The sequence below is a fragment of the Embiotoca jacksoni genome, unplaced genomic scaffold (assembly GCF_022577435.1).
Source record: "Embiotoca jacksoni isolate LCO1_2020_lvr unplaced genomic scaffold, fEmbJac1.0.p SCAF_8, whole genome shotgun sequence".
In the NCBI taxonomy this organism is placed as follows: domain Eukaryota; kingdom Metazoa; phylum Chordata; class Actinopteri; family Embiotocidae; genus Embiotoca; species Embiotoca jacksoni.
In genome coordinates, this window is record NW_027185436.1 from 4697136 (window position 1) to 4712500 (window position 15365).

General features: G+C 38.2%; 1 protein-coding gene across 1 annotated transcript in view; it reads right to left on the reverse strand.

Moving 5' to 3' along the window:
- The window catches only part of LOC138215838 (transmembrane protein 132D), a 268114-nt gene that overhangs the window by 36248 nt on the left and 216501 nt on the right, over positions 1 to 15365 (reverse strand). The window contains exon 6 of the mRNA XM_069178264.1: positions 12902 to 13045. Coding sequence (XP_069034365.1) covers positions 12902 to 13045 — 144 coding nt within the window. The remainder of the gene's footprint in view (positions 1 to 12901; positions 13046 to 15365) is intronic.

Genomic DNA, 15365 nt, shown 5'->3' on the forward strand with positions numbered 1-15365 from the left:
TACGTTTCTCTACAAGTTACTTAGTTGCCTAAGCATCGCAGGCAGGGGAACTGTATAGTAATATAAAGTAATTAAACAAATTACTTTATATTACAAAGCAACAAATTATATTAGTGCAGTTAAAAAATATATTGAAATACAAGTGCAACCGACGGTACAATGATGTAGATCTTTTTGTACTAATGCTGCAGTGTAACATGAACTTAAGTATGTTTTCATCACATCTGGAAGAACCAATAATACATATTAAAATATTAATACTTTTGAGGGATTTCATATGAGTATATGAATACACTAAATTAGAATTCAAGTATTTTTGCATATTGGTACGATACGTATGAGCTATACTTATAAGCTCACTTAAGTACTACTCAGGCAGTAATACACTTTTGTATGACTTTAGTGCATTTGCATTATATATTTTTGTGGCCCTCATATTTTGAACAAAAAATGATGAGGCGCTTGAAATGTACCTAGATATTAAAGTACACTTTTAATATATTAAATATACTTAAGTTTTATATTGGTCTTTTAAAAAGTCGTACATTACTTTGCTAGTGCTGTGGATTTTATTTACTTTTAAATTTTTTGTTTTACTGTGAAGCACTTGGCAAGCTTTCGAAAAGCGCTGTTTAAAAAAAACAACATTATTTTAAAAAGTCCTATAAAAAAATTATGGAAAGATAATGACATTTTGAATACATCAGTTGGAGAGGAAGGCTGCTTTTATGATAGAAACTGAATTCCTTTACATACAAATTACAGACAAATAATCAGACTACAGAGATTACTGAAAAATACATTGTATTACAAATGTTTTTTTTAATTTTATTATCATTTGATTTGCTACATTGCACAATGACATACTGGGTGATACCTTTTGATTTGGGCTTGTCAGCACTAATTCATACTGGAAATTAGCCTAGAATGAAACAAATAGGCAGAAGATGTAGTAAAATGATGAATTAAGATATATTTAAACAGTAACTTTTAAGTGACTGAGTAGTTGGATTGACAGTCTTTTCTGGTGCAGGTAAAAGTAATACGAAAACAAAAAATAAAGTATAATTTAACAACTTTAGATATACTAATGTGTTCGCATTAAAGTCATGTCTTATGTAAGACCAACTCTGATGCAAGAGAAATGTATACAGGCAGATTTCGGCTCTTTTTCTGTAGTGACTCTTCACTTTTCATAAAGCCTCAAGTGAGGCGGTTTTTCACTCCCATGACGTTTTTGTCACCAGGCAATCTATTGACCATTTTATTGGGAAGCACTGGCTTCACGGTTTTGCTGATTTAACAACAAAATTTCTTTCCACGGTGTATGAACTGAATTACCTGAGGTTTAAAAAATAGTTTTGGACCCCCTCAAGGTTGCAGCTCCCGCAGATATATGCCTTTGGATGTTGCTAATGGTCTGGTCTGATGTTGTGCACTTCAAATCGCCGGCTATTTCTTAAGCCTGTTACTGCTAAATGGAAAATGTGTGAGTTCAGATGATAGTGTGTGTGTTTGTTTGTGTGTGTGTGACCTCTGCCATTAATCCACTTTACCTTTCATTTCCTTTCTAGGCTCTCAAATGACCCAGGGCACCTGGCTAGAATCCTCCTCTTCCCCTCCTCTTTTACCCCATCCTCTTTTTCTCGCTACTTTTCTTCTTAACCACATATTTGTTTTTGCCTCATTATTTAAATCGTAGAGGGCACTCCAAAACAAGGGGTAGAGCCGAGGGATGGGGACTGGGATAGGGCCTTACATTAAGGACTTCTTTCCCTGCACTGGTCGCCATTTTTCATGTTATGCTCACAAAGCATTCTGGGGAATTTTCTTTTACCATTCAGTATGGAGTCTGCATCAGAAAAAGTTACGTTTGGAGGGCTAAATGACCGCCATCCATCGATCCCGAAAAGAAACACGACACCCAAAAAGCAACCCCCAAAACATACCGTGTTTTTATGCCTGATATCGAATTAATGATGGGATTATTTTCAGATGGACTGCCAGAACATTAATAAGAAGGAGTGACTTTAGCTAGCAACACCAAAATAACTTGTGGAAAAGATGTATTGACTTTGAATTTCATGAAGCACTGAGAATCAATGTACTTGTCAGAGCAATAAATGCACAGGAAATTGTCCTTGTAAGTATGATGCATGTCCACAGATTCCCATAGCAACCTACAGTTAAATGCACAATGACACCCATAATTGATATAATGTCAGATTCAGTCTATATATGACCCAACATATATTATGTGAGGTATAGCAATCTTATAGCCAATTCTGGCTGCAGCTATATTTAGATATAAAGAAACACAAGTAATGTATAGGAACAACTTGGAGACATATTTGTTAAATGTGTTTTGACCAGCTGCATTTAGCTGCGGAGGATTTATGGCGCTTTAAGCTCCTTCTTGACATAATGAATAGTGTGTCACAGTGCAGGCAATGGCACTAACAGGAAATAAACTGAAAATAAATTACAGCAATAGCAGTATTATTAAGCCCAGAGGGAGGTCAGGGATTTGGTGTCACAAAATCTGCTTATCATTTTCTTTTTATTCTTCAGCAAAATTTGATATGGCACCTCTGCTGACCAAGACGCTGATGATTACTTTAAAATGCATATACATAAGTTCAAAAGGGGGAAAAGGAGTCTTATCAGCACAGATAACAGCCTGATGTGTTTTCTTAAAAGATGTCCTTTTGCTGAACTCTATATTTTATGTAGCATGTTACTTAAAGGACACTTGTAAAATGAGCTTGTGCAGGTCACTTTTCTTTCCTAAAGTCACAACCATCTATTATACTGTACGCTCCCTAAAAACATCTTCTTGTGAGGATATTGTATTGTTTTATATTATTAGGTGGTTAACTTTGACCTTGCTCATAATTGTAACATGCCTAACACCAGCCATTCACCTCGCCTATGCTCGATAAAGAATATTAAAACAATATATACTTATCTTAACCAAAATGTACATAATGACCTTGTAGGGAGTGGCTTTGTAATCCAGGTGCAGCAGAGGATTATGAAGTGGGAAGACCCACTCCGATCCATGAGAGTGACTTCTATTAATGTTATATTAGTGAGTGTTTGCAACATCTGTGTTGAAATGATTGCATAAATAGATCCATAAAGTTTTAGGCCTGTGTACTTAAAAATGTACTGTTAAGTGAGAATGAGTCCAAATGTACATTTTGGTCAGAAACAGACAATGACAGAGCCTACATCGCAGGAACCGTGGTTCCATAAGAGAGAAATGAAAGTGACCCATCAGCTGAGATGTGAAGCATCTGCACAAGTGTATTTGGACATATTTCTAATTGTTTTCAAACTATATTAGAGATATATAATGGTTGCAGTTGCAGATTTATGTAGAAGAGTGGTCTCTTGGCCTTAGCGGACATCTGTGCTCTTCAGGAGCCCTTTGAATTAACACCTAATATCTATTATGTTATCCTTTCTGCTGACTGGGAATGAAAAGCTGCTTTGTCTCCAATGAGTGAACCATTGTTTTATTTATTAAAAAGATTTAATTGGATAAATTTGCACCGTTATTACAGTAAACTGTATTTGTGTTGCGAGAGAACAGAAACCTTGACAGGCACGGTATGAGCAGGATTTAGCAATTGGTCAGTTCACACACGAACACATAAACACATTTGTGGATTTATGGCCCTTGCCATAAAAAACACACACACACACACACACACACACACACACACACACACACACACACACACACACACACACACACACACACACACACACACACACACACACACACACACACAGATAATCTCAGACACACTCAGGGGGTTTGAGCAGTAATTGGTTCATGTGGAGATTCCTTTAGTGATGTCATCAGTAATTGAATTTGGCAAATAGGAAGACAGAAAGGGTAGGAAGTGTTTGTGTGTATCTGCATGCATGTTTGAGGGTGATTTAGTGTGTATGTGTGTTTGTGTGCGTGTGTGTGTGTGTGTGTGTGTGTGTTGCTGCATGTGTTAGAACAGATACAAAGATTAAGAATTGATCTGGGTGCCATTTAATTTACCAGATGCAGAGTTTGACACGTGTCTACGTGATGCCACACACACACACACACACACACACACCCCTCTGTCCTTGGAAACGTGCTGTGTATGTACTTACATCACATCTTCATCAGGACATTAAGGGATATTTGATGATATCTGTTTGTGAAGTGTAATTACAGTCTCACATCACACTTCAAACAGCAGTGGTGAGCATTTTACATTCACATTATCTTTTGTTTGCATTCCGATTTAGATTCAATTTGGTGTAGTTTGCAGGTCGTCCTCAGATTGGATGCGATATAAAACTGATGCACACTAAGGGCCTGATTTACTAAAGGTTTGCGTGTGTAAAATGATGTGGAAATTTCGTGTAATGGGTAATATTGGGCGTTTCTACTTGAACGTGTAAAATACTGGGAGGGAACATGCAAATAGAACAATTTAGCACCCGCAACAATATTTACTAAACCTGAAAGTAGAAACAGGAGATGGGATTGAATGTATTTTAGTACGACTGAAAGGAACGTATTAATCAAGTGCACAAATCTGGAGAGACGGCTGCTCTTATTGTGGTGAGAAGGAGACGCAGAGAAACTAAAGAATAGGTAGAGAACGTGTTTTTACACCCGTGGAAAATGGGAAGAATGTGAATTTGCGACAGTTAAAAAAAAAGAAAAGAAAAAAGTTTTAAATAGATTTGTGCCAGCTTCAATTTTGGATTCAAAATTGAAGAAATATCATTTTAAAATCGGCGTGGGTGTTATTCAGAAGTACCGCCATTGGAATAAAACTTCAATACTATCGGGAACATGTGTTCCTTTTTCTTATAAACTGACACAGATTCTTTAGACCAGGCGTCTCCAACCTCTTTTCCTCTGAGAGCAAAAAATGAAAGTGTCTGAACTCATGTTTAGTAACATTTATTCACATACTTGAGCTCCTCCCAAACGAGCTGAATAAGCTTCTTTTAAGTGAACAGTAACAAACTGATATTCTGCACACAAATTGTATATCGCAACAGCTTAAATTCAGCAGCATGTACACGCTTTTTTCTCTACAGCAAAAACGTAGGATGTCACAATACCTGAAATGCGTAATATGACTAGTTGTTGTCTTTATTTTTTTACCAAAGCTCAGAAAAATTGACATCCTTCGGAAACAAATAAAACAATGTTTTTGCCGTGTCATCTTCGCGCTCTGTGTGAAAGTACTCATGACATACACAACAATTAAAAAAAAATATATATATTAGCGTGTGAATTAACAGTACGAAAAAAAACCCACAACTTCTGCTTTGAGGCCTTAAGAGTGAGATATTTTGTAACTTCACTTGGTTTCTGTCTGAGTATGAATAAAGTGTTTATGGATGGTGGAAACGTTGGCTAAAGAAAGTGCTTCATCATAGTTTGGAGAAAGCAGACATCAATCAATTGGATGCAGATTTCTGAAGGTCATAAAGCTATTCTTGTCAATGGAGGTGGCAGAGCACATCACATTTAAAACACAGAGAAGGACAATTTTTTAAGGAGGTGAGCCTACATGCTGTCGCTGCACTTGAATACAAAAGAGGGGGAGGATAGGAGATGTGGAGGAGGTGAGGCAGGGAGACAGGTGAGAGCAGGGACAGAAGCCTGACTCTGCTTTTGTTCAAGTGTGTACTTGAATATATTACACAAGTGGGGGACACATGTCTTTTCACACAGTCACATTGTGTGTATTTCATAATGTGTCCTCGTATCATAAAATAAGAGAAAGTGTATGTGCGGATGCAAATACTACAATAATGCCGTTTGGCTGCTGATCTTAAATAATACTTTTTAAACTGGATATTTTCACTTTATTACAGGAGAGATGGCTTTCAGATTGAGGACTATTCAAAGTCAAACTTTATCTGAGGTGATGTTGGCAGGGACCGGTGGGGCTTTAACTTAAATTGAATGAAGAACAGAACAGAGTTGTTAGCGTTGCCCCAAAATGGTTTAGATAAGTGGCTAATCCTGGTTTAGCCAACAGTCAATTGTTTCCTCCCAATGATCTGAATATATACATTTTTAAGTGAAGGGCTGGGTATTGTTCAAAATGTTTTGATACAGGTAAAAACACTTTGACTTTGATACTGGTTCCTGAACAATACTGCTTTCAATACCAATTTCATCAAATCCATTTGAACAAAAAATACAAAATATTACATTACACATAATGGTACAAATATTTAATTTTTTTAAGCAGGTTAAAGTCTTTATAAAGCGGGAGCGTGATGAATAAATGACACAAAAATACCAAATACTAACCTGAGAATACTTCCAATATATTTCAAAACTATTCATACCGGCAGCGGCGCAAATTTGTGGCACTTGTCTTTGTTACATTTGTCATACATGGCTAACGACAGAAACATGTAACGGTCATTAGGAGTTTTGATGTGATGTCTGTTGCACTTCCCTGCAATGTGTTTGATTAATCCCTTTACTCCAGAAAGAGAAAAAAAAAAAAAGCTTTTTCAAAGAGTAATATTCACATTCTTTGTGAAAGTACTCGCGATGAAAACAAGTTAAAAATTGTTGTATTGAAATGCAAATTTTAAAAATGCCCCAAATGTATAAACATCCTTAGAGGGGTGAGTGTAACTCAGGTTATTTTCCATTGCTATAATTTACAGTCCTAAATACCTCCAGTAGTAGCTATATATAAAATAGCAACACAACTATTAGTCAACATTTTTTTTTTTTTTTAAAGAGGCAATTTATGTGTAATATTCTGGTGTTCATTCGCTGTTGTTGAAGAGCATGATTCAACACGACTCCCGGTGTTGACTGCACAGCTTTGTTGCCGTATTAGCATTTTCCAGGATGCCTTAGTTATTTCTTCGTAACTTTTGAGAATAAAGCGATTGGGCAGAAATTATATTTGGTTTTGTTAAAACATGCTGTTTATTAATATTTCAATGAAGACATAATGATAAATAAAATGGGGCTATCATTCAAAACCATAAGTGTACAAGGTAGGAACGTAACATATATACCAATCATTGGCACTTATATACATCATATTGGTTAGTTTGGAACTTGTTATACAAAGTTTGCATGCAGCATTAATTGTAGCACACTGAATATAATCACCCTGCATATAATTGTTAAATATAAATTTGTGATGAATATGTTGTTATCTTGTTGTCAGTCTTACCTAAAACCTTTATAGTGTGTTGAAATTTTAACTGTATGAATGTTAAACAATACACACTTTTAAGTGTTGACTGTTAACTGTGAAATAGTTCACATTCAAACAGCTCAAGGTTAAAGTAAAATTTACTCTTTATGGGAGTCGAGTTTTAACCCCCACAGAGTTCAAGGTTCAACTCCAAGCAAAAAGAGTTGATTTGAACTCAGAGTTTATTCCAAAGATGTGAATTTGCTGTGTTGGGATTTACTCCAGGGTGAACGTAGCAAAACGTAGTGAAAGAGTTTTAAAACTAAAATGCGTTTAAGTGGATGTCGCCAAAGTATCAAAATTTGTTACCAAATGATGTCACACTGTTTGATACAAGATACTATCAAAGCAAACTATCTCCTCTCCTCTCCTCTCCTCTCCTCTCCTCTCCTCTCCTCTCCTCTCCTCTCCTCTCCTCTCCTCTCCTCTCCTCTCCTCTTCTCTCCTCTCCTCTCCTCTCCTCTCCTCTCCTCTCCTCTCCTCTCCTCTCCTCTCCTTAATCCATTTGTCATTTTCTCCCCACTCCCATCTTTCCTCCCTTCATATCCCCTTGCTTTATGTGAGGTCAAGATAATGGCACTAATTTGTGTGTATGCATGTGCTTGTCCGCTATCTGTCCCCTGCTGGCTGTGACACTGCTGACCTACACATACTGCTGTGTCAACAATAGCGCCACATACACATACACGCATCACAAATGACAGCATCACAAGCGACCTTAACAAGATAGTTTACACTGACAGAGAATGTGAGAAAAGGAGGGAAGTTGTTATCAATGGAGGACTTCACTGTTGCTTCTCTTCTTATCAAGGATAAATGTGCTGGACTCAACAATAAGAACTGCATCAGTGAAATTAACAACAGTAAATTGCAGCCATCGTGAACCAGTGATTTCCATATGTTCATTAGATGGGCAGGGAAGTGTGTCCTTATCCTCTTTTAAAGGACAATAATGGTGTGCAACAGTGAATCCTCTGAACTAAAGACCCATTTTTTTCCACCTATGCATTCAGTGCGCTTACAGTGCGTGCAGTCTGCATGGTCACAAATTTTCAGTTGCATGCAGCTGTCCCCGGAGAAAGCGTGAATTAGCCCTTCGAGCCTGAGTTCAGGGCACAATCATCCTCCGAGTGCCGTGTAGGCTCTCTGGATGGTATTTAACAGCTGTCATGATGACTCACTGACAGCCACACCTGGAGTTCTACCCAGCGGGTGCCATTGTCAAACAGCTGTTTATGTTAAAACGGGGTGTGTGTGTGTGTGTGTGTGTGTGTGTGTGTGTGTGTGTGTGTGTGTGTGTGTGTGTGTGTGTGTGTGTGTGTGAGGAAATGGGAGTGTGTGTGTGTCAGAGAAGATGTCAACAAACAACAGCAGTTCTCTAACACTCAATGATCACATGCAGACTTTCCGTGCAACACGAACAAACACAATCAGCACAGCGGAGGTCTTAATGTTGCTGAACATTATTCATTGACGGCAGTGAGTTTAGAGAGCCGTGTTACACCAGTTCCTGTCAGAGCACCAGATTTTAATCTCCCTGTTTGACACATTCTGCATGTCATAATGAAAATACCGTTAGTAGAGATTTGACAAGGAAATGTGTATGTCTTTGATGGAAAAAAAAAAAATTCTGAGCAAGAAACGCCTCAATTGAATTCAACATAGTGCCTTGTATTAGCCACGATTTACAGAATACAATCTAAAAATATGTTGATGTAATTTATGAGACTTTTTTCTTCAAGTTGAAACCTTGGGTTCAAGCTTCAGTGATAAAAAAAACATCCCCTTGCTTTTACTATGCGTGTGTGTTGGCAGTTTTTCTGTGGACATGGGCAGAGAAGGCAGATCATTTTTGTGTCAAACTCTGAAAATCTGCAACCAAGACCCTTGAAATGCTTCAGAAAGCCTACGGTAATGAAGCAATGAGCGGGGGGGAAATGTGTTTTCAGTGACACTTACGCTTGAGAAACGGAACGTCACTGTCCAAGACAGAAAAAGGCGCATAAGGTCATGAGCACAAACAGATGGTTTTATTTTGACATTCTCGCCATTACACATCATTAATTTATCCTCCAGGGTCAGAATGTCAACACCGAGTTCTACTGTAACATTCTGAGTCATCATTTGGTGTAAATTACCTAATGTGTGCAGCGATGGCACGTCGGTGCTCCAACATGATAACTGGCCAGCTCACATCAGATTGAAAACGGTCAAGTTTCTAATGTGCAAAAACACAGTCATTGCTGCCCATCGCAACTACTCACTGGATTTGGCTTCATGCCACTTCTTTGTGCTCCACAAAAATCGAGATAAAATTTGATGTGAGCTCTGCTCATGTTTCAGGTGCGTGAAGAAATCGGAGGACAGGACCAGTGGTCACAAAAACGTGTGTAACTAAAGTGCTGATGTTGCTTAAGTGAAGTAAATTGGAGCACTTACTTACAAAGGTTACAGCTTCCCCCGGCACATCTCGTGAAGAGCCACTCATATAATTCAAGCCACTGATTACAGCTGGTCTTTAAGGTTCATTTAGACTGAATTTGAATTTGACTGCTTATAAAATTTGAAGCAGTTTGGATCAAGGGTATAAGAACCTAAGCAAATTTGCCAAAACTAATTTTGCACTCATTTCAAAGACATATCACTTCACTTGGGATGAAAAAATACTCCAGCGGTCAAAATCTGGTGAATTGAGGCAAAACGTTGCAGTTTTTACACCAATTATACAACGCCGTGCTCATCTCGAGTAAATATATATATATTTGGAATCCAATGTCATATCTTATGCAATGTAATGTTGTTTTTACTTGTTATAGGCCTTTTGAATGTGACCCATTTGACAAAATCCGATCTTTCTTAGATAGCAACCACGGATAGTCGCGCACTTAAAACCCAAGCGACATCTGGCTTGTCAGTCACAACACACGACGGCTCACTTGACAGCAGTCCAGTGAGTGGGTGACACGGCCCTACAATCTTAAGAGTGCACGTGTCCAGCACATATCTTAGTAACAACAAGGTCGAGCGAGCTAAGAAGTTTAGTGTTTCTTTGTCTGGTATTTATGCAGTAATCCCACTATCTCTAGAAAACATTAAAATGGGCTACAAATTGTCTGTTGCTAGGTCGTTACGACGGGTCGGCCTACTTGCTGCAGTAGTAAACATTGCATACATTACATAAGAGCCTACTGACGTGACTGATTGTTTTCCAGTCCTAGTCTTACCCCATGTATTGCCATGGAAATGGAGATCGCACTCACAAAAAGTTGTATATTTTGAGAGAAAATTGCCCCACAATACGATGACATTTTGAAAACATATTTTACTTAGTTGGTAACTTGTATAATTACATATGCGTACGGACCGCATCACTGTCGCGCCAATTAATGCTGTTAAAGCCCACCCTCTTGTGTAATATTACTGAAGCTGAAGCTCTATGGTTCTATAAGTGAAGTTTGTTGTCTCCTTACAAGCACTGTGTCTCTTTAAGTGTGTCTACAATGTGATTTTCTTTTTCATTTCATGTTCTTGTTTCCCTCACATGTATGCTCATAAGGACTTCGACACAACCGAATGCTGTACCCACCAATCACACACACGTACACACCCACACACACTCATACACAGAGCGCTCACATTACATTTATCTGACTGAGTTCCTTCCATTTTCACTCTGTTGTTATTGATTGGTCTTAAACAGCACCACTCCTGTTGGCTTGTACCAGGAAATTGGCTTCATATTGAAACTGTCACAGCAAGGGTGCGTTTCATTTTGGGTCCTGAGGGCGTTGGGAACGTAGCACAAGAGGAATCAATCTTTAGTCCCTCGCATTGGCTTGTTTCTGTAACGGTGTTAAAGGTATTTCTGCTTTATTAATTAGAACAACACTCGTGTAATTAGTTTGTGCGGCAGAGTGGCTCAGAGCTCCAGCCTGTGCTTCCACCAGGTTCAATTTCAAGTGTTAGTGAACACCCATTCTGCTTTAGAGTCCTTCAGAGAGACTCTGGACCACTTCCAGCTCCATGACAGCTGCTCTCGCTGACCTCTACCCTCCTTGGAGAAGGGATTAAGTAAAAAGTAATGAGTGATTTCAGAGTCAAAGAAAAAAGAGATACTGATGACACACGGAAGTTTAGAAATTTGCATTGTGTGCACACAGAGCCACTCAAGGAAATTATAATTATTTGTGACAAGCAAATGTTTTACAAATGTGTTATGATTTTAAGAGGAAGTTTATAAAATAGACAGAATAACTCATAACTTAGCCTGTTTGTGTTTCGACAAAATTAACTTCAGTTGATTGAGCATTTATAGTCACCATTTTTACAGCATGTTTAAGGAATCCTTTGATTTGTTTAACCATCTAGGAGAACTGTGGCCGAAAGTGCGTGCTTGTTTGTTTGTCCTTTTTCACATGCAGAATTGACACACATGTTTGCATGAAAGCATTTGAGTGACGCTACACATATTTTGTTAAATGACTTCTCAATATTACACTGATTCCACCACAGGCGTGTTAACTCATCAAGATGTTGAGCTATGTGAAAGCAGCAAAGAAGTAGAGTACCAGCAAATAAACATGGATTTTTACAAGAAAACCCTTTTGGGCACTTTTTATTCAACAGAAGGAGAAGGGCTTGACTTATATATTTATGCAATCTGCTACGAGACAGTTTTTTACATCTAGAAGCTGAAAGGATGGACAACTACGGCTTACATGTACATACTGTAGTTGTTTGGCAATCCAAAAATAGACTAACCTTTATAAAGTTCCTCTCAGGAACATTTGGTTAACTGTTTAGTCAAATCCTTTTCAAAATCAACCTTAAAAAAAACAACCAAAAAAACGATATAGGCCTATGTTGCTTTTTTATGGTCAGATCATTGTAACATTACCGTCAGCAGTTCTGATTAGATGTGATAAGGTTAAAGAAAAAAAAAAAAGCCCACACACTGTAGTATGTGTCAGATTGTGCTGTTTTGCGCAAAATGAATGGGAAAACAACACAAATCTTTAAGATTTTAGATTTATATGATTATTCAAGATAGATTTCTTACTGTGTAAAAATGATCCCAGTTTACGTCCCTACGTTGTTCTGATTTCCTCCTTGTGAAGTTTCTATTTATTAAGCTCTGAGAAACTTTTTCTTATTCCATATTTAACATATCTGACTGATCACGACTTAAGATGCTGTGTTAATTGCCCAGTTTTTACTTGTTCAATTTCAAAGCAAAATATCAACTGGTTTAGCAATTAAGACTTTATTGTCTTCTTCCCAAAATGCACACCGGGCAGCAATACGGACCAATTAAATTTACCTCAAGTTGAACGGTGTCGAATTGTAAAAAAAAAAAATCACATCTGTAAAGTTGTCAGTTATGTGCCTTCAGATCTGAGATTGTCCTGGTTTGACAATATGCATGCGTGTCCCGTTACATCACACAGCCATGTATAAATGTGTGAATATGCATGTGTGTCCCATTATATGAAATCATTTGTAGGTGTGAAGTGTGTGTGTGTGTATGTGTGTGTGTGTGTGTGTGTGTGTGTGTGTGTGTGTGTGTGTGTGTGTGTGTGTGTGTGTGTGTTTAAAAGTGTTCACATGTATTTTTGAAGCCTACGTCTGCTTGTATTTCTCACACGTACCTTGACCACATCCACGTCTGTTGAGCTGCAGGTGACCGAATCGTCCACCTCCCTCACCTGCCCGTCCGTTTCCACGGTAACCAGTTTGATGGGCACTGCGACACGTCGACCGGTAAGAATGGCTGTATTCACCACCTCTGTGTCCTGTGGTGAGAATGAAAGAGACTTCAGGAATAAAAGAGGCAAAAGGTATCTATATCATATTTCAATGGTGGACTCTCTTGTCATGTCACACTTAATGAACATTTAGTTTGAATAATTTTGATTTAAGAACATTACTTAATACTCAAATCAATTTTTTGTGACTTATTTGAGACACAGCACACGGTTGTTTGTATTTAAACAACATGCAGACCATGTGTCACAAAGATACATGTTGGCCCTCATCTGCTGCTGTATAAACGTATCTATATCTATAATAAAAGTGCAGAAAGACAGACTGAAATAAACAAGAGAGTTTTAAAGGAAGTGAAAGGGAGAAAAAAAAAAGAGGTGATTATAAACCTCACGATTATTGTAATCAGCATGATTACATTTGATTAGATCCTTCCAACAAAAATAGCACAAACAAACCGGCACACGCACACACACCTCAGAACGCCGTGTGCCAGCGTCAATCTTGATTATTTGGCATTGAGTTTCCAAGGGTGCATTTATCATCGCCAACACACACACACAAGTCTGATTACAGGGTATTTTGCTGGGCCCACTGCTTCTGGATGGTGTGTGTGTGTGTGTGTGTGTGTGTGTGTGTGTGTGTGTGTGTGTGTGTGTGTGTGGTGTTTGACTCTACAGTGGAATTAAGTTGAGCATACAGGATGCCAATAGAGGAAGTGAAGAAAAAAATGAAGAATAAATGTAAGATACTTTTTAGTAAATACATAGTGCATGCTAACACAGTTAGCATTGACATTGTTATATGTTGGTTTACAGTGTTTCTGTGAGTCATATGGTATTATATATGACATTAGATTATTGATACTAATATATGAGCATATACATACTGTAGGAAATTACTGTTGTTGCTGGTGAAGCACTTAATCTACAGTGGTGTAGTTTACATCTGTGGTACTCTGCCAAGAGTATGAACCAAATGATCACATAATAAGTCTGAGGGATTTTATGATGTTAAATAGGAAAGCAAAGAAGAAAAACAATAACGTTTTTTTGTGTCGACACAACAAGTTGGGAGCTGCTGATTTAATCTTTACCTTATGTTTTACTTTTTAAGCTTTTTATTGTTTATATGAAATATTCATCTTAAAAGTGACAAGTAACTTTATCTGCCGCATAAATGTAGAGGAGCTGCCATGCTCGTAGATGCTTGGACAGATGGGCAAGAGAAGCCTGACATCAAACCACAAACCCCAAATTTGATAGGCAAGCTGTGTTACCACGCCATGTGCGGGCGTGTGCGTGTGCGTTTGTGTGCGTGTGCATGTGCGTGTGTGTGTGTGTGTGTGTGTGTGTCTGTAATGTTAATGGACATTTTAACATTTCTCTATTGACAGAAAAATTATAGTGCAGAATGCCAGCAATGACACGCACAAATACACAAGGAAAGACAGACCTGAAAAATCATGGACGTGATGTCATATGTGCATCATGTATAAATTCATCTGTCAAATACAGTGTAATGTATTCAAAAGAAACAACATAACTATGTAAATACAGCAGGAAGACATGTACAGTATAATGAGTAGAAATAGCAAATCAGGGCATGGATGCACATCAACAGAAAACGCACAAACCACAAACACGCCTAACAAGACAGGACTTCGGATGCACACGCGCAATAATTTTAGCACGTGTGACCGGGGACAAATTGCCGGATGCCCTATTCTTCTCTGCCACATACCGCTGCGTGACCTTTACTTAATGAGATCCCTCTCTCTCTCTCTCTCTCTCTCTCTCACACATACACACTTTCTTAATCTGTAATTCCTCGTTTTCCTCTGTCCTTAAACTCTGCTTGCCTGAAATCAGAAAAAGATGCTGTGCATACATTCAGCAGATACAGTTACACAGGTTGAAGGTGAGAGACAGGTGCGGAGGCAGAGGAAGAGGAGAGGGGACAAACAGGATTAAAAGCATGGAAAAGATACAAAGAGAAAGACCGGGAGAGGACGATGGAGGGCAGAAGGAAAGCAGATGTGCAGAGAAAGAAAATGACGAATTAACAAGAATCTTCTTCCGTCTTGAGGTGAGGGGGGCAGATAGAAGGATAAAAATCAAAGAGGAACAAGGGCGAGAGTACTGGAGATAATATGTGTCTATTTATCTGTGTCTATATTAGTATGTAGTTTATATTGTGTGTATGTGAAATTGTATGTGTGTTTGTGTATCCCGGGGCAGTAGCCTCTTGAAAGCTATAGTATCGCTATAGATAACATCATGTTTACATCTCCACTATCTGCACCACAGGCACAGGTGACATTACAAGGCAAGAACACTTTTTTTCTTT